General features: G+C 38.2%; 3 protein-coding genes across 9 annotated transcripts; 1 reads left to right on the top strand and 2 right to left on the bottom strand.

Annotated features, from left to right (window-relative positions):
* Window positions 1-1,875: 1,875 nt before the first annotated feature.
* On the bottom strand, window positions 1,876-8,671 carry LOC141847651 (villin-5-like). Of its 4 annotated transcripts, none has more exons than XM_074735704.1 (21): window positions 8,616-8,671; window positions 8,427-8,526; window positions 7,767-7,835; window positions 7,443-7,685; window positions 7,186-7,363; window positions 6,986-7,118; window positions 6,757-6,919; window positions 6,527-6,674; window positions 6,348-6,448; window positions 6,091-6,246; window positions 4,704-4,772; window positions 4,494-4,562; window positions 4,281-4,418; window positions 3,947-4,075; window positions 3,611-3,761; window positions 3,245-3,393; window positions 3,004-3,129; window positions 2,730-2,795; window positions 2,301-2,652; window positions 2,073-2,242; window positions 1,876-1,989 (listed from the first exon to the last, which is right to left on the bottom strand). In XM_074735704.1, exons 1-21 carry the CDS (start codon window positions 8,669-8,671, stop codon window positions 1,876-1,878), a joined length of 2,880 nt encoding a protein of 959 aa, XP_074591805.1. The 4 variants fall into 4 exon arrangements, with proteins under 4 accessions (XP_074591805.1, XP_074591808.1, XP_074591804.1 ...); XM_074735707.1 differs by having other exon boundaries at window positions 2,073-2,227; XM_074735703.1 differs by having other exon boundaries at window positions 2,073-2,260; window positions 2,316-2,652.
* A 1,406-nt stretch (window positions 8,672-10,077) lies between these two features.
* LOC141847886 (RING-H2 finger protein ATL16-like) lies at window positions 10,078-12,227 on the bottom strand. Of its 3 annotated transcripts, XM_074735982.1 has the most exons (4): window positions 11,468-12,227; window positions 11,174-11,387; window positions 10,825-10,949; window positions 10,078-10,755 (listed from the first exon to the last, which is right to left on the bottom strand). In XM_074735982.1, the coding sequence occupies exon 4, from the start codon at window positions 10,716-10,718 to the stop codon at window positions 10,188-10,190; it is 531 nt and encodes a 176-aa protein (XP_074592083.1). In that variant the 5' UTR covers window positions 10,719-10,755; window positions 10,825-10,949; window positions 11,174-11,387; window positions 11,468-12,227; the 3' UTR covers window positions 10,078-10,187. The 3 variants fall into 3 exon arrangements, with proteins under 3 accessions (XP_074592083.1, XP_074592085.1, XP_074592082.1); XM_074735984.1 differs by lacking the exons at window positions 11,174-11,387; window positions 11,468-12,227 and adding an exon at window positions 11,099-11,170; XM_074735981.1 differs by lacking the exons at window positions 11,174-11,387; window positions 11,468-12,227 and having other exon boundaries at window positions 10,825-11,075.
* Window positions 12,228-13,619: 1,392 nt separating this feature from the next.
* LOC141847989 (cation/calcium exchanger 4-like) lies at window positions 13,620-16,578 on the top strand. Of its 2 annotated transcripts, none has more exons than XM_074736100.1 (2): window positions 13,620-15,825; window positions 16,312-16,578. In XM_074736100.1, the coding sequence occupies exon 1, from the start codon at window positions 13,851-13,853 to the stop codon at window positions 15,765-15,767; it is 1,917 nt and encodes a 638-aa protein (XP_074592201.1). In that variant the 5' UTR covers window positions 13,620-13,850; the 3' UTR covers window positions 15,768-15,825; window positions 16,312-16,578. The 2 variants fall into 2 exon arrangements, with proteins under 2 accessions (XP_074592201.1, XP_074592200.1); XM_074736099.1 differs by having other exon boundaries at window positions 16,158-16,578.
* The last annotated feature ends 20 nt before the right edge of the window (window positions 16,579-16,598 follow it).

Here is a 16,598-nt window from a genome sequence, read left to right as displayed (position 1 = left end):
GAATGACATGATTTGTGCAATTTTAGTGCTAGTTATTTCCAAGAGTAATAGTAGCATTTTTCAAGATATACTTGTATTTTTTCTCTCTCTTTTGGTAGTGTTTATATATACATTGGTATTATGATGAAAAAATAGTTTAAAAGCAAAATTTGAGAGATTTTGTTTCCTCCTTTCAAAATCCCTAATTATAAGGAAGATTGAAATGATTATCCTATAAATTAAGAAAACTTTTTAAGTCTCAATTTAGAGTTTTATGGATGTGGCAAATGCATGTGATGGTAGGAAGTGGTAGTTCTCCCATTGCTTTCAAATCAAGGACTAAATGAATATATAACATTGAAGCAATTGTTGGTTGAATGTAGCTATCTAAAGATTGTGGGTAGCATTGTGGCTTTTGCCACCATTTGGTGAATGAAGATGACTTTCATCTTCTTGAGATCTTTGAGATGTGATTTGATGACCTTTCATTTGCTTGAAAAAATATCATGGTCTAACGATATAATTGAAAGAAAAAAAATCAATTTGTTCGTTCGAATTGTCAAGAATTCGAGGCCGATTAAAGTAAAGTTTTCAATTAAACTAGATTTTGATTTTCTTTATTGGTTTAATAAAAAAAATGATCTCCTTGATTCAAATTTTGAAACAAGGACTGTTTATTGATAGCCTAGTCTTGTAGACCTACTACCCTTAAGGGTAGGGTCGATCTTCTCTTCTTCTAGAGTAACCTATTTTGTTTTTACCAAAAATAAATGCCTTAAATGATTAAGACCTTTTTGCATAATTATAAAATAGTGTGGATGGCAAAGTGAGCATGAAAAGAAATCTAGATTCAAACTTTCATCATCATCTTCAACCAACAAGATTGTAAGTGTTAAAAGCTTTCCACTCATTGTAAATATGACACTACATATCTCTCTAATTAGATAATATTAAGTTTGATTATATATATATATATATTAGTGGAGTTATCACTAATTACTTTAATTCATAATAATTAGTTTGAGTAGAACAATAAATAAAATAAAATCTTGGACTTGAGAATTAGTGTATGATCAGTTGGAGTGATAGCAAATAGCATGTGGAAATAGTATTATATATACTGTATTAAGATTTTAGTCATTGTCTTCATACCCTAAGAAACTAAGAAAAAGAATTTCACATGTAGCTTCTTTAATGCATTAATTATTTGAAGGAAATTAAGAAGAGCAAATTAAGGAGTAGTGGGGTATCACATTAGGAGGGGACAGAATTAGGGTTGCATGAGTCAGATCTCACTCAAGACAAGGACTTGTTGGCTACCTTTAGTGACATTTAGTGCCATTATTAATCTCAATGGAAACACCTTTTCTTTTCTAGCCCTTAATTTAAAGGTCAACATTCACAACCCCACCATACCCATAGTTCATGCATCACAATTGAATGACTGAAAAAGAAAAATAGTAGACTTTGAAAATAACCAAATAGTAGACTTTGAAGATTGTAGAATGACAAAGTGAATCTGAATTATAGAACTATATTGGCATGATAGATAACTAAATAAACTGTAACCACTGAAACAACCACAACACCAATATCCAAAGCTATGAGTAGTTGTCTTAGCATTTTATTCATTCCTCAAAGAATACACACTTGAATTCTGGGCACATGGCATCCCTTTTCCTATCTAAGCAGAAAGAAACATCTTATGCAAACAAAGAAAAGAAAGTCAAAAAAGGGATCAATATGTAGAACAAACAAACAACTGATAACATATGTGATGAAAAAGAAAATCCGTCGATGATGATACGAGAGACACCTGAGAAATAATTTGAATGCGCGAGGTTGTACCTTTCAGACTACAACTATCTTGCAAAAACTGGAAGCAGATGATAGTGTTCAAAACAAATCAACTGACATCTTAAGTTTGTTTTGCTTCCACTTTGGAAGTTCATAAAAAGCACTCTTTCTCATGCCGAATTTCTCTTTAAAATCAGCTGAGGATAAGTAAGCCTGCGAGGAGAATAGCAAGCAAATTTGAGAGATGAAGGCAGCTCAGCATTTGCGCATGGTAACTAATAATGATATGTATATACCTCTCTCTTGGTTATATCTATGTCGGTAACAGGATCGGTTGATGTCGTGGTTAAGCGTTCATAAGGATGTATGGGTAACCCACTGTCATCTTCATCTTCACCCTCACCCTCATTGATATCTTCTTTAATGGTGAGGTCATCAGTTCTCTCACCCTCTTTAGAGTTGCCCTCTAGACTCCCATCATTAGCTATTATACTTCTTGCTCCTGAACGTTAGCAAGGTCATACTAGTGTTTTTGGCACAATAAGGATTTATGGACTGCATACCTTTGGACAACTTCGATTCAACTTTTGTAGACTCAAAAGATGCAGTTAAAGCAGCAATAGCTGCTGACCGTGGTACTACTGATTTTGCAGACTCTGCCAGTGCAGACTTAGGATAAAGCTTCGTCACGGCTGGAGGTGGGGTAGAAAGATTCCTGGCATTTGGATTCTCAAAGTTTTTAGCTAATGCAGTAAATGCCGGAGATCTTCCCCTTGCACGAGCATTGTCAGGGCTGATGGACATGCTTCTGGAACGATTAGATTTATCAGTGACACTTACTCTCCCACCATAAGATGGCACACGTGGTTTTGGCTTCTGAAATGTTAACAAATGAACTTAGATCTCAGCTCATGATAAACTTCAGTCGATCAAAGATTGAACTTATATCTCACATCAAAAGCTCGAACAATTCCAGTTTTGACTACAGCAAGCTTTCTCTGGTATGAATTTCCATGCATCTGCAGTCAATCATATGGCAAAGAGGGTTAGTTAGAATTAACAATGGTAAATTCCCACTAGTATTCATTCTGAATCTTTGATGGCAAAAAATTCATGTCCGTATGTTTGAAAATCATACATATGAATGTCAAATAGTATTAAATATGAAAAGTTTACGTGATTTAATAAAAAGAATAGAGAAACAGTGATGCATCCTAAAATGCTTACTTGTGTTTTTGCAGAGTCCCACTTGAAGAAACGAGTGAAGAACGGCGGCTCATTTCCTTCTGTCACTATGAATATTGGTGTTTCTCGTGATTGTTTTTTAATAAAAAAATCCCGTTCAAGAAATTCCTGGCAATAAATACACACACAAAAAAAAAAACAAATCATGAATTGATGAACTTTTGTGCCATAACAAAGGTGATCTTATCTTGTATGCTTCTGATAAGAATCTATGCACCTATACCTCTCCAATTTGCAAGGCTCGTGATCTTATCTTGGAGTCCACATGTTTTCCAATCCAAACAAAGATGTTTGAATGACAATCAAGGATATAAACATCTTCAGTCAATAAATCATCTTGGTTAAAATTAAATATCTCTGTAACCTGAAATCATTTTTTTTTTCAGTAACAAGGTACATTCTACAGCATGAAGAAGAGAAGATTGTCAGTTGTAGACATAAATTCGCAGTAACATACCTTAAAAGGGTCTTCATTATGAACATGTCGAAAACAGAAATAAAAGAAAATACTTTAGATTTATAGTATAAGAGAGAAAAAGAGAAAAAGATGCCATTAGTTAGTGACTAAGATTAGATTAATTTGACATGATACCTTTGGATAAATTACAATAGAATAGGTGAGGATCACTTTCTGGTTCCTTTGTAATCTTTTGACTGGGATGGTCAGCTTTACCTCCAATTAAGCTCCAAAAATGTTCAGTTTCTGATCCCTCCTTTAGAGGTTTGTACTGAAGATTTGGCTGTTCAACATTATATCTAATTAGACACAACTGAAGCAAGCAAGTCGGTGAGTTGTTGCAAGGTTAGGATGCATTATATTAATTATGTGAGATTGCTTCCGCAAAAGATATGCACATGGATTTACATCTTTTCTTTACCAAAAGCTTTAACACTTGAATGAAGCATGCGCGGATGGTTTACATACTTTTATTTGATCTAGCAATCTCTCAACAAGTTCATGGTCCTCCAAGGTAGTAAGACTTCCAATCCATGTAAAAATTATTGTGTCTCTATGTAAAATGTAAGAGTACGATGAGTTCAAGGAAGAAGCCACCTGTTTAGAGATAAAACAAACACTCAGCATAATTCTATAGTGGTTTGATTGAGTAAATATCTTCCAAAGACACTTCATATTCTTATTAAATGAATTAAAGACAACAATAAATTCACACTAAACATTATAAGATAAGGTTCCCAAGTTTGAAGCTAGAGGTATTTAGTTTTTGTTCATGTAAGAACTTTGAGGATGAGAAAGTCACCGGTTCCACTTGTATCGCTTGCATGTTATCTGGTCCAGAACCTTGAACTCGTAGAAGTGCAAGCCCATCTTCTGAATAAGTCTCATCAGGAATGTTGTTTTCTGTGATAAAGTTCTTATATCCTGTACTAAGACCTCCCTGATATTGCAAATGAAAGTGTTTAAGAGTTTGCAGGAATTACAATAACATCCAAATTTCAACAATGAAGTATACCTTGAAAACAATAAAACTCTGAAGGATTAAAAAGAATTGAATGGGTTCCATTCCTTCATGAATGCGAGCCTGAAAATGCAAATTTAGAAACATCTGAACAGGTTGACAATAAGAACAAGCAGAATAGTTTAGATAGGCAAAAACGGGCACAATGTTTTCAAATTTTCAGCAGCAGATATGGAATTTCAATGTTGATAATTTCTAGAGTACCAGAACAGCCTGTGACTTCAGGGCTTCGACCATCTTTGTGGAGAGGGATATAGCAGTTGCTCGATCATCCTGTATTTGTTTAATTTTAGATTAGTGTACAAGCATTGACATTTTACTAATTTATCTACCTTTAACTTGTCTTCTATCAAAAAAGAAACTATAGTATGTCCAGCATCCTTGACAAAGAAAATTTTTGTGTCAATCACTTTTGAGATGGCCAACCCAGAGAGGGAACAATAACACTAATTTTTTAGGCCAAACAAAAATTTTCAAATAATAAATGCACTTTTAGTAAAATCATAAAGCATACAAGGCTATTAAGTTGAAGATAAGGGACAATTTAGATATCATGGATTGAGAAGAATAAAACCATTGAATAAATCAATTACTATTGTTTTTCTAGCATTATGTTTAGTAAAAGAACTAAAAAGGTGTTACTATAAACTATTGAAAGCCTTCATATTGAGAACCCAAAGGTTTTTAATTTAATTATGATTTTAATACCCTTCCAATCAACATTTTTTTCTATACCTTCCACTATCTAATATAAGGAATACTAATTTATGACAAACAATGATTCAAATAATTTTGTTTTACATTTCAAATTCTCAGATGAAAGGCGGTGATGGTCTTCTTAAAGAATAAACCGAGTAACAGCATGGCTATCTAAAGACACTGAAGAAGTATCTACTAACCTTAGTATGTATTATTACTATCTGATATAGTGCTTCTCTTACATCAAACTCATGAGAGTCAATGCGCCATCATCCATACGGAATGGGCTCTAACATGAACACAGGTTTAAGTAGAATTATAAGATAGCATTAGTGATTGATATCTGCCTACTTCCAGGACTTAAAACTTTATGAAAATCAAAGGCCCAAATTGTTTTATAGCAAATAGTATAATATTTGTTTCTCAAACTAGAAAGCATTAGTCTTGTACAAAACATACCCACTAGGAAAGAAGATTCAATGATTTAGTATGATTATGCAAAGACATGCAGTTCATTCAGATCTAAGTGATGTGAGTATTATTATTGATAAATCTTCTATAAAGCTCATCAAAAGGATAAGATGTTGGGAGCTATTTTAAAAATAAAAGGGTTTTCCAGAAAGGTTTTCAAACAATGAAGGCAGAAGAAGAAGAAGAAGAAGTAGAGGGCTCTTGGAATTCATGGGAAGTTTATGGAGGAATTTTAGCCTAAAATATAGTTTTTCAAACTAAAAATTTATGTTTTTATTTTTGTTTGCATTGTTTTAGGTGACCATACTTGCAAAACCATGTCCTTGTTTGTATTTCTTACGCTCCAAGAAATCATTCTTCTTATGATGGTTTTATATTTTTTTGTCAAAATAAACAAGACAAAAGAACATAGTGAATTTACCTCAACACTCTGCTTCCCAAACCAAGTGCCAATAAGTCGCTCCTCTTTGTCATCACCAGTGTATGCATATTGGAAAATATAGCAATCTCCACTGTAAAATTTTGACTGATTGGTAGATGAAAGAAGCTCTTTCTCTTCCCCATTTATATGCCAAACCTGCTCGATGGTTAATGGAGAAACAAGTCTACTTCTTTCACTCCAAGTCAAAACTTCTGAGAAAATGAAGCTTCTGAGAACATGGAGGCTAAAAACAATACCTTTAAATCACCTGTACAATCAATAAAGGGTTCAGGTTCTTCCTTGACAACGTCAACCTTTGCAAGGCCCTCCACATTCAACCCCTGGCGCTTTAAAAGGGCTAAGACAGTAGATGCAACCTCAAAATTACAATTTTGACATCAAACAGAAGAGATGCGAAGACTTGTTTTCAACTTACCAGCTACCTTGCCTCTACCAGCTTCAGGTGCAGCCACACCAGTTGTCTCTGACCATCTATCAAACTTTGATCGAAACATGACCGTCTCATATCCTTCAACAACACGCATTAAATGGCATTTTGGTCTGTCAGGCCCACCTATTAGTTCCTGTACAAGTAAAATGAGGAGTATATTGACTATAGAAATAAGAAAATTGGCTAGTCATTTCAAGGCAAGTGTTGTTTGTTACTTCTGCAGCAGAACTTGCACTTTTCCTGTCCTCGAGAGATGTATTTTTGCCAATCCACACATAAACTTCAATGCCACAATCCAGCAAGTAACACTTGTTAGTATCTAACAAATCTCTGGTCAATAAGTCAGCATCAACTGTTGCTGGCTGTCCTTTCTCAACACTGATGAAGTCATAAATTCTCTCAGAAATTACCTTAGATTAAATTACAGATTATTAAATAACTTACCAAAGTAGCTTTGTAGAGAAGGTCTCCACATCTTTTAGTCCCTCAGCAGGCGCCTTTCGTGGAAGAGGAGCAAAGCCACCAAAGAAGCCCCAGAATTCTCCAGCATCAGCATCAGCCATCAACTTACCATCCTCTATAAGTACCCTTATGTCACTCAGATTGCCAGTTATGGAACAAAGATCTTCAGTCTAAGAACTTACCAATCGCCGCTACCTCGCACTTCCCATCATGATAAGTGTCTTTGATATACTGAACCACCTCAAGAGCTTTACCTCTCTGTTGGATGGATGAGTTGGATCCGTTGAATTGGAAAATCTTAGATTTTGTGTCCAGAATGAAAATGCCATCATGATTGAGGGATGACCGAACAAAAGGAACCTATATATATATAATGAAGGGAAATAAGAAAATCCTTAATGATGGTTATATATCCAAGAATTTCAGATCATTCAGATACCTCTGTTATGTGGACAACATGCTTCCCTTTGCAGAGATATAGGCGAGTCTCATTAGTGTTCGCATTGACATCAGCGTGCTTAAATCCAGATGCCACCCCACCTTGTAGTGGAATGATGCATGGTCTAAAATAAGAGAGGAACTTCTTAGTCTCATGACCCTGCACCTCACGATACTGAACAGCACGTCCTCCGAGAACAGCATCAAGTTCAACACTCTTGATGGCAGCAGTTCCCGCTTCATCCTGCCCTTAAAATAATATAAAACGTCATATTATTTCAGAAGGGGAAGGGGAACCATGAACTAGAAGACTTAACACCCTAACCTGAGAAGTATCTTTACCGAGCCAATAATGGATATCATGACGCAAAGCACCACTTTTTGTAGCAGTTGTCTGCAGAGAAAAAAAAAAAGTAGGAGACATTTATGAACTAATAATATTGTAATTACAGCTGGAATAACTTAGGCCAAAAAGCAATCAAGATGATCAAGTTTTTTTGTTGAATTGTCTTGTATTTTACTTTTCATTTATCTTTCAAAAATCTTATGGTCCAAATTTAAATGTTTAATAAAAATATCCAGGAAGGAGTATGCTTTTTTTAAAAAAAAAGAAAGTGAAAAGCCTCTTTAGTCATTTTCAGAAACTCATTTTACATTTTCTGAACCATATATAAATAATCTAAGAATTTACATCAAAATGATGGATATAGAAGCCTCAAAAGTGTGATCTAGAATAGATTCTGAAAAGTATTAAACTGTATCCCTACATTGTCTTAATGATGGTGCAAAATGTATTCAAGATAAGATCCTGAAAAGCTAAATAATATTGGGAAAAAGTTTGCTATTAATGATTAAACATTCATAAGCTCTTAAAGATTTATGCTCATAGACATTTCTTCAGAGTTGAATCATAATTTGACACAAGAAGTTCATATTGGGAAATTTTCACAAAAGACTAAAAAATTATGATGTTTTGAGATAGTACCTTTAAAATCACATACGAGTCGCCCATGAAAAATTTTCCATGCGAAGATGTTGGAACAAGGACAGGGGCAAAGTTCTCTATGCGCCATATTTCTATCCCACTATGTTTTGTCAAGGAATATAATCTCATGGCAATCTCAAATTATACATGTTAATAATACAAATATTGTTGATGAAGGATGAAGGATACTCTTTCTGTCCTGCCCCATGAAAAGCAGGATCCAAATCTTTTCTAGATATTGACATATCTCTCTGATTTAACTGAAGCTCTGTCTTCTATGGCTTCCAAGTGAATCAACACAAGCTGTACAAGTTAGATATTCAATGTATTATTATCTCAACATATTAGAATCCAGTCAAAATAAGATATAGCAGCCAATTAATGATTAGATAATTGATTGAGCCAAGAATGCCTGAAAAAGTGAGCTTTTAAGCAAAGGATAATGTTCTATGGGCTCGTTGAACTAATACATTGAGGTAAAGTTTAAGTAACAAATCCCAAAAAAAAAAAGATGCCTCAAAGAGCTAGGAAGAATGAATTTCTTCCACTGAAATTTATTTTTCTGGTATTTGATCATACATCAGATTTACAGCTCCCAAGTTAATTACAAAAGTAATTAATCACAATAGAGGGCGGGATTGATGAAACTTACCATTCAACTTCAGAAGAAATTCTAACATTTTAGGTCTAAATCCGAAATTGTTACCTCAAATCCCTAATCTGTATGCTGTGTACACCCTCCTAATCTTATGCCTATATTATTCTCAATGCACCCGAGCCAGGTGGCCTCCATCGTCCCTCAAACTTCAGAATCTCTCAGCATTCTTCAATTTGTTCAAGAACAATAGATGACGATATGAACACTACGATTAACTTTGAGATTAAAACAATAGCTATTTACATGTACAGAACACTTAAAAATTCCTTCAAATCATAAGCGTTAGCAGCTTCTAATATTGTACTCCGCAAATGCTCGGGACCACGGAAACAAATAATAAATAAAAAAGAGAGAGAGAGAGAGATCTTTTACCTGAGAAAACACTACAACAAGTAACCTCGACCGATTTCTCAGAGAGACGACATCGAATCTGAGGGGGAATGCAAAACTTGATCGAAGCTGTTCCTTTGTGGAATGTGGATCGAAGACAAAGACGGAAATAAAATAATCAGGAAGAACTAAGAAATAAAACAAAGGTTGACCTCCCATTCTTCTCGGAGAGAAGAAATCGGATCAAAGCCCAGCAAATAACACAGGAATAGGAATGTTTATATAGTGTTACAAACTAATATGAACAATATTGCATCAAAAATCTTTATTTTATTTTATTTTATTTTTTGCTATTGAGTAAAACATTTGTTTTATTCATCAATTATATTTCAAAAATATATTTAAAAAATTAAATGAATATCATAATAATATAATAACATTAGACAATTGATCTTTGTTCTCAATTAATATCCTAGAATTAAGTTCTTTTTCATCTGATCTTTGAATTTGATAAGCTATATTGCAAATCATAATTTCACTAGAAATGTTAAGAAGATAAAATGATATGAGTTTAAAATTTTTTATTTTATTTTTTAGAGATTATTTTGCTAAAATTTTCTTTTTAAAAAAAAGCACACCATTTTGATATATATCTTTCACTTCAGGGACAATAAGCACCATATATCATTAAAGTTTTATATGTATAAGAACAATATATTGGGATTTTTATAATAACTAAATCTAAAATAAACAACGGATTCCATGAAATAGGGCTACAAAGGCGCAGCGAGGAGATGATCATCCCCGAAGAGATAGAGCAGGCGCTCGACGGCCCAGCTGGGCTCTGCCGGTGGCGGAGGCGGCGGTCGCTGTGCGGGGAGGAGGGCAGCGCGGCAGAGCGGGCAGCTGAGGTGCTCGTCGTGGTCGAGCCACCGGTCCAAGCAGCCCTTGTGGAACACGTGGCGGCAGTTCCTCAGCTCCCACACCGCGTCCCGCGCCGCCACCTCGCTCAGGCACACCGCGCACGTGACGCCCACGCAGCCGGACCTTCCGTCTTCCTCCTCGCCTGCCAGGTCCTCGTAGGTCGTGACGCGCAGGCTGACCCTCACCGCCGCGGCGAGGCGTCGCGCTCTGGCTGCGGTCGCGGCGGCGGCGGCGGCGTCTTCGGAGGGGGAGGGAGAAGGCCACCAGGCGTAGCTGGGGAGGAACAGCCACCTGAGGAGGAGAGGGAGGAGAAGCGCGACCTCCTTGAGGAGGCAGAGCAGCTCAAGCTTGGAGTAACAGTACTCAATGGAGATGCTCATAGAATTGTGTGCTATTGTGAGAGAGCAGACTGTGCAGCTGTGACGGAGAGAGGTCAAAGAAGGAAGCTTTATAATGGGAATTGGATGATCTCATCAAAATGCTCACCTCGGTTTTCCAGCCTCCTTTTTCAAAGGTGAGAAGAACAGCAGGACAGGAGGGATTCCTTTGGGACTGGGCGGTGCCGCTGAGAGCCAGCCAAAAGAAAGGAGTACAATTTGATGCCACGACGACTGCATAATCATATAATCAAGCAAGAGAATTTGATGCCCTCACTGTATAATCATTATAATCAAGCAAGCAAGAGAGTGCTACACTGCAATTCTATACCAATTTATATATTCTAATAGATATCACATGAGAAGCAGTAATCTGAAGCTACCTTTCGGCTTAAACTAAATGAAGTACTTAAAAATTGTTGAAGCAATGCAGGACAAGGGGAGTGGGGTAGGAGTACCAGTGCACCAACTCAAGTTGAGTTAGAGATCAAAATGATGAATGATGCTTTGAGACCAGACTTCTTCCAGTGACCACTTATAATAAAGTAAGATGGTGGCGTCCCAGATGGGGATTCCCTCGGCAAGATAAGAGAGTTCCAATCCTTGGCATCACTGTTTGTTGAGAGGGGAGGGTGTAACTCAGCCAAATAAAGGGCATGTTCACCTTGAGTCCTGACAGAAATTTTAAACACAAGTCAAAAAAGATAAGAAGTCCATTGTTTGTTCTCGACCCTATCCCTTATCCTACCGACCTCAGTTGTTCCATGGGATGGCAAGTGGACCAACTGCTTTGACCACCTAAATTCTTTCAACACGTATGAAAGAAGACTCCATGTCCTCAGAATATGCAAGAACTTGAACAGAAGTGTTTGTGTTTCTACAGTCTTGACTGTGAAGATTTCATGAGAATAGCCAGCAACCATGACCAGGGAGATGAGAGATACAACACCTGCTGGAAAGATCTTCCCGGACTTCCTGAAACGAGAAACCCATGACTGCCGGGAGAGCTAGCTGCAGATAAACCTAGATGTTGAGGAAGGATCAGCAGAGAAAAAGAAAGCATTAGTCTGGTAGAGACTAAGGACGAAGCAAAAGCTGGCCTTTCACCAAAGAAGTAACAGCTGATAAACCTAGAATAACTAGCAAAATCTGACTTTGCCGACCAGTTAAGGTCAAATCACTCTTGAATTTTCACTTACAGTAATTCACAGTTAGGCAGCAAGAAGTTGCCCCAACTTTAAAACATTCTCCCATCATTAATGAGCCTTCAAGATCTAGATAAAAGTAGTCTTTATTGTTAAATAATACGACATCAAATATCAAAGTGTCCAGAACAAAATCACAACTGTTTTCTAATACTAAAGGTTTTTCCACAAACTATCATGAAACAACACGCTCATGTCACTTTAATTCTGTTAGATGGAATTTTATATGGTTTCCTTGTATCCCTCACCTCTCTAATTCTAATCGGTTCAACTTGTATGATTAAATAATCCATTGGTCATCTAGAACATGCCCAATTGTCCATACCATGAATCAAATGCAAAACTAAAGCATGATGCTGAAGGCATTCAGAACACAAAATAGGGGAAATGAAAGAACAGTAAATCCTATTTTAGAAATTCAGATGCTATTTACCTGAATGCCTCCATTTGTGACACCCTAGAAATGTTGCAAGTATTCTGCAAACAAATGGAAGTAACATCAACCTACTCTAGGTAACCATAACATCAACCATAAGTTTAACATGGAAAATTTGTGATTGGATTAAATAGGCATTATTGTACTGTCTGAAAGGATCTATTACTTTAGAATCGGAAGTGGACTAGTAAATTTAATATAACTTTGACAGTATAATTCCAAAGGCAAGAAATTATACTACAATAGTAGAAAACACACAAGAAGAAAACTAAGTAATCTCAAGACAAAAGCAAGCTGGATAAGTGAAGTATCAGATCACATAAAGAAGTAGCACCAGGGTTGCAATATCATCAACGCCATTGGTGTCGACTTATCAAACCTCAGTAGCTCATCGGTTGTCCCAAAGCCAACCACAATCCACATATCCCTCAAAGGTCCACCATAGTCCATCTGAGGAACCTCCTTCATCCATGTCGCATCAGAGAATCATTAGTTCATCCAGATTTTGTATCGGGTTCACCTTCCAAGTCCTCGCAATCAACCTCTATCAAGTTTGTTTCAGAATCCAACAACTTGGATTCAATGAATTGACGTAGTACATCAGCTTCGACTCTGTAAAATCAACCTCTCCGCCTTTACCTTCTAACACCTCCTTCGAATCAGCAATTATTTTTTTTTAAAAAAAACTCTTTTTCCAATCTGGAGCACATTCCCTCTATCGAACTGCATTTCGATCCAGCACACACGAAGAAATACAAGAATCATATGAAGGCGTAAAAAAGTTCACCACTAGTCCAGCAAAGAATACCAGCGCAAGGCCCTTTGGTCGGGATCAAACTCAAAAAGCAAGGAAACCTACCATCAAACTCAAGCTCTCCCAAATACCACCAATTCTCCTTACTTCGGGTACCGGCTTCCTTGGTCGGGATGCATCGTAGGGCTTCAGTACTCGCAAAACATGGACATGCGAGAGAACTGGGATCCGACTCCGCGGAACGCTAGTCGGAGATGGCATCGCTTCCTCCTCCGACACCGTGAAGGCTACGGCGAGAGTTCGGATGTTGCGGCGAAAAAAATAAAAAGCCCCAAATTGATTTATTTATTGCGTTGAAATTTCAAACGGAGTTAACGGGCGGCCGTACACGTAAGCAGCAAATCGTGCAACCGTCCCTCAAGGAACGGTCAAGATTGCATCCAGCATATCGGGAGAGTAGATGAATAAAACGGCCCCATCGGGAGCTCGTCGTCCCTTTGTGTCGGACCTCCTCGAGGAGGGAAAACGGAAAAGGGCAAACGGAAACGGAACCGAGAACACGACGAAAGCGCGGTCGATTCAATCGCAGGCGCGACCACCTCAATCCCTGATCGCACTATCCAATCCTCGACGCCCTCCACCAATCCCATCCCCTCAGATCGCCCGGCGCTCCGTCAAACCCTAATCGCGGTGGATCCTCCTGATTCCAGACGCCGGGTTCTTCGCCGGGGCTTGTGGAGATGGTGGAGAGATCGACGCGTGGTTACCGGATTCGAGCGCTTTTGAATGCTTCGTTCTCCGTGATCCTGTTGATCTTCCTCTTCAACCGGGACGACGTCTTCCGCAATCAGTTCCCCCAACAGGGTTTGGACTACTTTTCCTCTCCGACGAGTATCCATCCTCGCCGGCTGATTGAAAAGGTTTCGTCTGTTAATTCTTCGATTTCAGAGAATAATTATGAGACTGAAGAAGTTTCAAACCCCCAGAGTCTCTGCTCCGGCTTAGCCCGGTCGGAGGGCTCCGTGGGCAAGTGCAACTACGTGAGGTCGCACATAAAATGTGATACCCACGGGTTCTTCGATTACCTTGCTTTTTTCTACTGCACCTGTCAAAATTTTCCGGCTTTAGGATACTCCGTGCTTGGCCTGTGGATGGTGGCGTTGTTTTATCTGCTTGGCAACACCGCAGCGGATTACTTCTGTTCTAGCCTGGCAAATATGTCGAGTCTGTTGAGGCTTTCTCCAACAGTTTCGGGCGTTACTCTTCTGCCGCTTGGTAATGGTGCGCCCGATGTCTTTGCTAGCATTGCAGCGTTTATGGGTTCCAGCGGATCTGGCGGAGTTGGCCTCAACAGTGTACTTGGGGGAGCTACTTTCGTCACTTGCATCGTTGTTGGCACAGTTTCATTTTGTGTTGCTGATAAGAATGTTCAGATTGATCGCAAGTGCTTTATAAGGGATGTTAGCTTCTTTTTGTTCACTCTTGCTGCATTATCCATAATCCTGATCATCGGAAAGATAGGTGTTTTCGGAGCAGTGATGTTCATCTTGATCTATGTGTTGTACGCCTTCATCGTGGCAGCAAATGAGCTTCTCAGGGAGCAGGCCCATAAGTTGAAGTTGGACTCCTTGACGCCATTGCTTCCACCCGGAGGCAGCATATTTTCCTATGCAAGCGACGAGGACTTACCTATGTGTAGCCATTTTCTTGACGATGATGCCGGCACTGATGCACCGCACTTGAATAATCTGCCCCAGTGGTTTTGGGCTTCCCATGTAGCCATTTATTCAAATCAAGGTTTTGGTCATTCACATGAAAAGCCGAGACCTCCTTGGGGTTGGAAGGAGGAAGAGAAGACTGGTACAACCTTATTCTGTAAACTTTTGAATATTCTGGAGATTCCTCTATCGGTTCCAAGAAGGTTGACTATACCAGTTGTTGAGGAAGATAGGTGGTCAAAGGTATATGCCATTGCTAGTGCTACCTTATCACCAATTCTTCTGACATTTCTGTGGAATAGTCGACATAATGAAGGCTCTGTGTTTAGTGCCATTGTGTTCCTTGTAGGTGCACTTGTTGGTGGGGTTCTAGGAATTTTAGCTCTAATGTTTACAAGTCAAGAACACCCACCTCGGCAGTACTTGCTCCTTTGGGTTTCAGGAGGGTTTGTCATGAGCATTGTCTGGTTTTATATGATTGCAGGCGAGTTGCTCTCACTTTTAGTTTCCTTGGGTTTGATATTGCAGATCAATCCATCCATACTGGGCTTAACTGTGTTGGCATGGGGTAACTCCATGGGCGATTTGATGTCAAATGTTGCTTTGGCACTGAATGGTGGCGATGCAGTTCAAGTTGCCATGTCAGGATGTTATGCTGGACCAATGTTTAATACACTTGCAGGTTTAGGAATCTCTATGTTGCTTGGTGCATGTTCAGCTAGACCTGCTTCATTTATGCTTCCTCAAGACAGTTCTTGGATCTACACAATGGCTTTCCTTATGGCTGGACTCATATGGGCTCTATTTGCTTTGCCAAGAAACGATATGCGCCCCAACAAGCTATTAGGATTTGGCCTCATTGTCATTTATCTTATCTTCATCTCTATTCGGGTGAGTCATGCCATTGGACTAATGAAGTTGCTGCTTGGTGTAAGTTGATCAGTTAACCAGAATTGGAGCAACAATATCAATTTGTGTCGACAACATTCTATGCATGGTAAATTATTCTCTACTGTACCCAAGTTGTTATAGAACTGTGGATAAAAATATTACTACTTGCGACCATATACAAATGATGACCGATGTTTATAGATCTCGTCGTCTTTTCCATACTAACAGCCCTTACAACCTGTTAGGACAATTGTTGACATTTTGGCGAACCTATGCTTCGTAAAATCTAAGCATCATGTTTAAACTTTCTCCGAACCAGTACTTGCTTGTTTCTTGATTGCCAGTTATACTCCTACTTTGCAACATGACAAAATATAGGGGAAATTATTGTGTGGGCATCTCGATGTTCCAGTTGAATGACATTGTCTTTTTTAGCAGAATTCTCTTCTCGATGTTACTAAGCTGCTACCTTTAATGCTCTTCATCGTAATCTAAGAACGAAAAGTTTCATAAATCATGTCCATGTTTTGCGGTTGTGATATTTAAAGGGCTTATTGCCAACCCCATATTACTGCTGTTGAGGTATTTTCAGAGTATGTTTCCTTCTGGAAGGCTCACAATTGTTCACCAGAAGTTGTTGTCTCCAAGATAAGCAAGTGGAATGAATGGCCTTTGGCTCTGTGTTGGTGTGTAGGTATGGCTTTGATGATACTCCAAGATTCTACCATTATAGAATGAATGTTATTATAGTGGTCCATGACAGTATCTATTCCTTTCCTGTCTATATGAAGCTGAAAATTTTCCTATGTAATCATTGAAGTTCGAGCAATATTTGAATTTAGTAGACTTATTGAGTTTATTTTTAACATCTTGTTTAAG

This window comes from Curcuma longa, chromosome 16, assembly GCF_044706935.1.
Source record: "Curcuma longa cultivar G26 ecotype Majalengka, Jawa Barat chromosome 16, ITB_CL_G26_1.1, whole genome shotgun sequence".
In the NCBI taxonomy this organism is placed as follows: domain Eukaryota; kingdom Viridiplantae; phylum Streptophyta; class Magnoliopsida; order Zingiberales; family Zingiberaceae; genus Curcuma; species Curcuma longa.
The sequence above is the reverse complement of the archived record's forward strand: the minus strand, read 5'-3'. Positions and strand labels throughout refer to the sequence as shown.

What these genes read in the sequence shown, in the direction of transcription:
- LOC141847651 (XM_074735703.1), bottom strand. Translation starts at nt 8,671, where the DNA reads ATGTCAATATCTAGAAAAGATTTGGATCCTGCTTTTCATGGGGCAGGA. An exon ending in GATTGCTAGATCAAATAAAA is followed by an intron (nt 3,762 to 3,946) that starts GTATGTAAACCA and finishes AATGTTGAACAG; the next exon opens with CCAAATCTTCAGTACAAACC. An exon ending in GAATTGTTCGAGCTTTTGAT is followed by an intron (nt 2,653 to 2,729) that starts GTGAGATATAAG and finishes TTAACATTTCAG; the next exon opens with AAGCCAAAACCACGTGTGCC.
- LOC141847886 (XM_074735981.1), bottom strand. Translation starts at nt 10,961, where the DNA reads ATGATTATGCAGTCGTCGTGGCATCAAATTGTACTCCTTTCTTTTGGC. An exon ending in AAGGAGGCTGGAAAACCGAG is followed by an intron (nt 10,756 to 10,824) that starts GTGAGCATTTTG and finishes TCTCCGTCACAG; the next exon opens with CTGCACAGTCTGCTCTCTCA.
- LOC141847989 (XM_074736100.1), top strand. Translation starts at nt 13,851, where the DNA reads ATGGTGGAGAGATCGACGCGTGGTTACCGGATTCGAGCGCTTTTGAAT.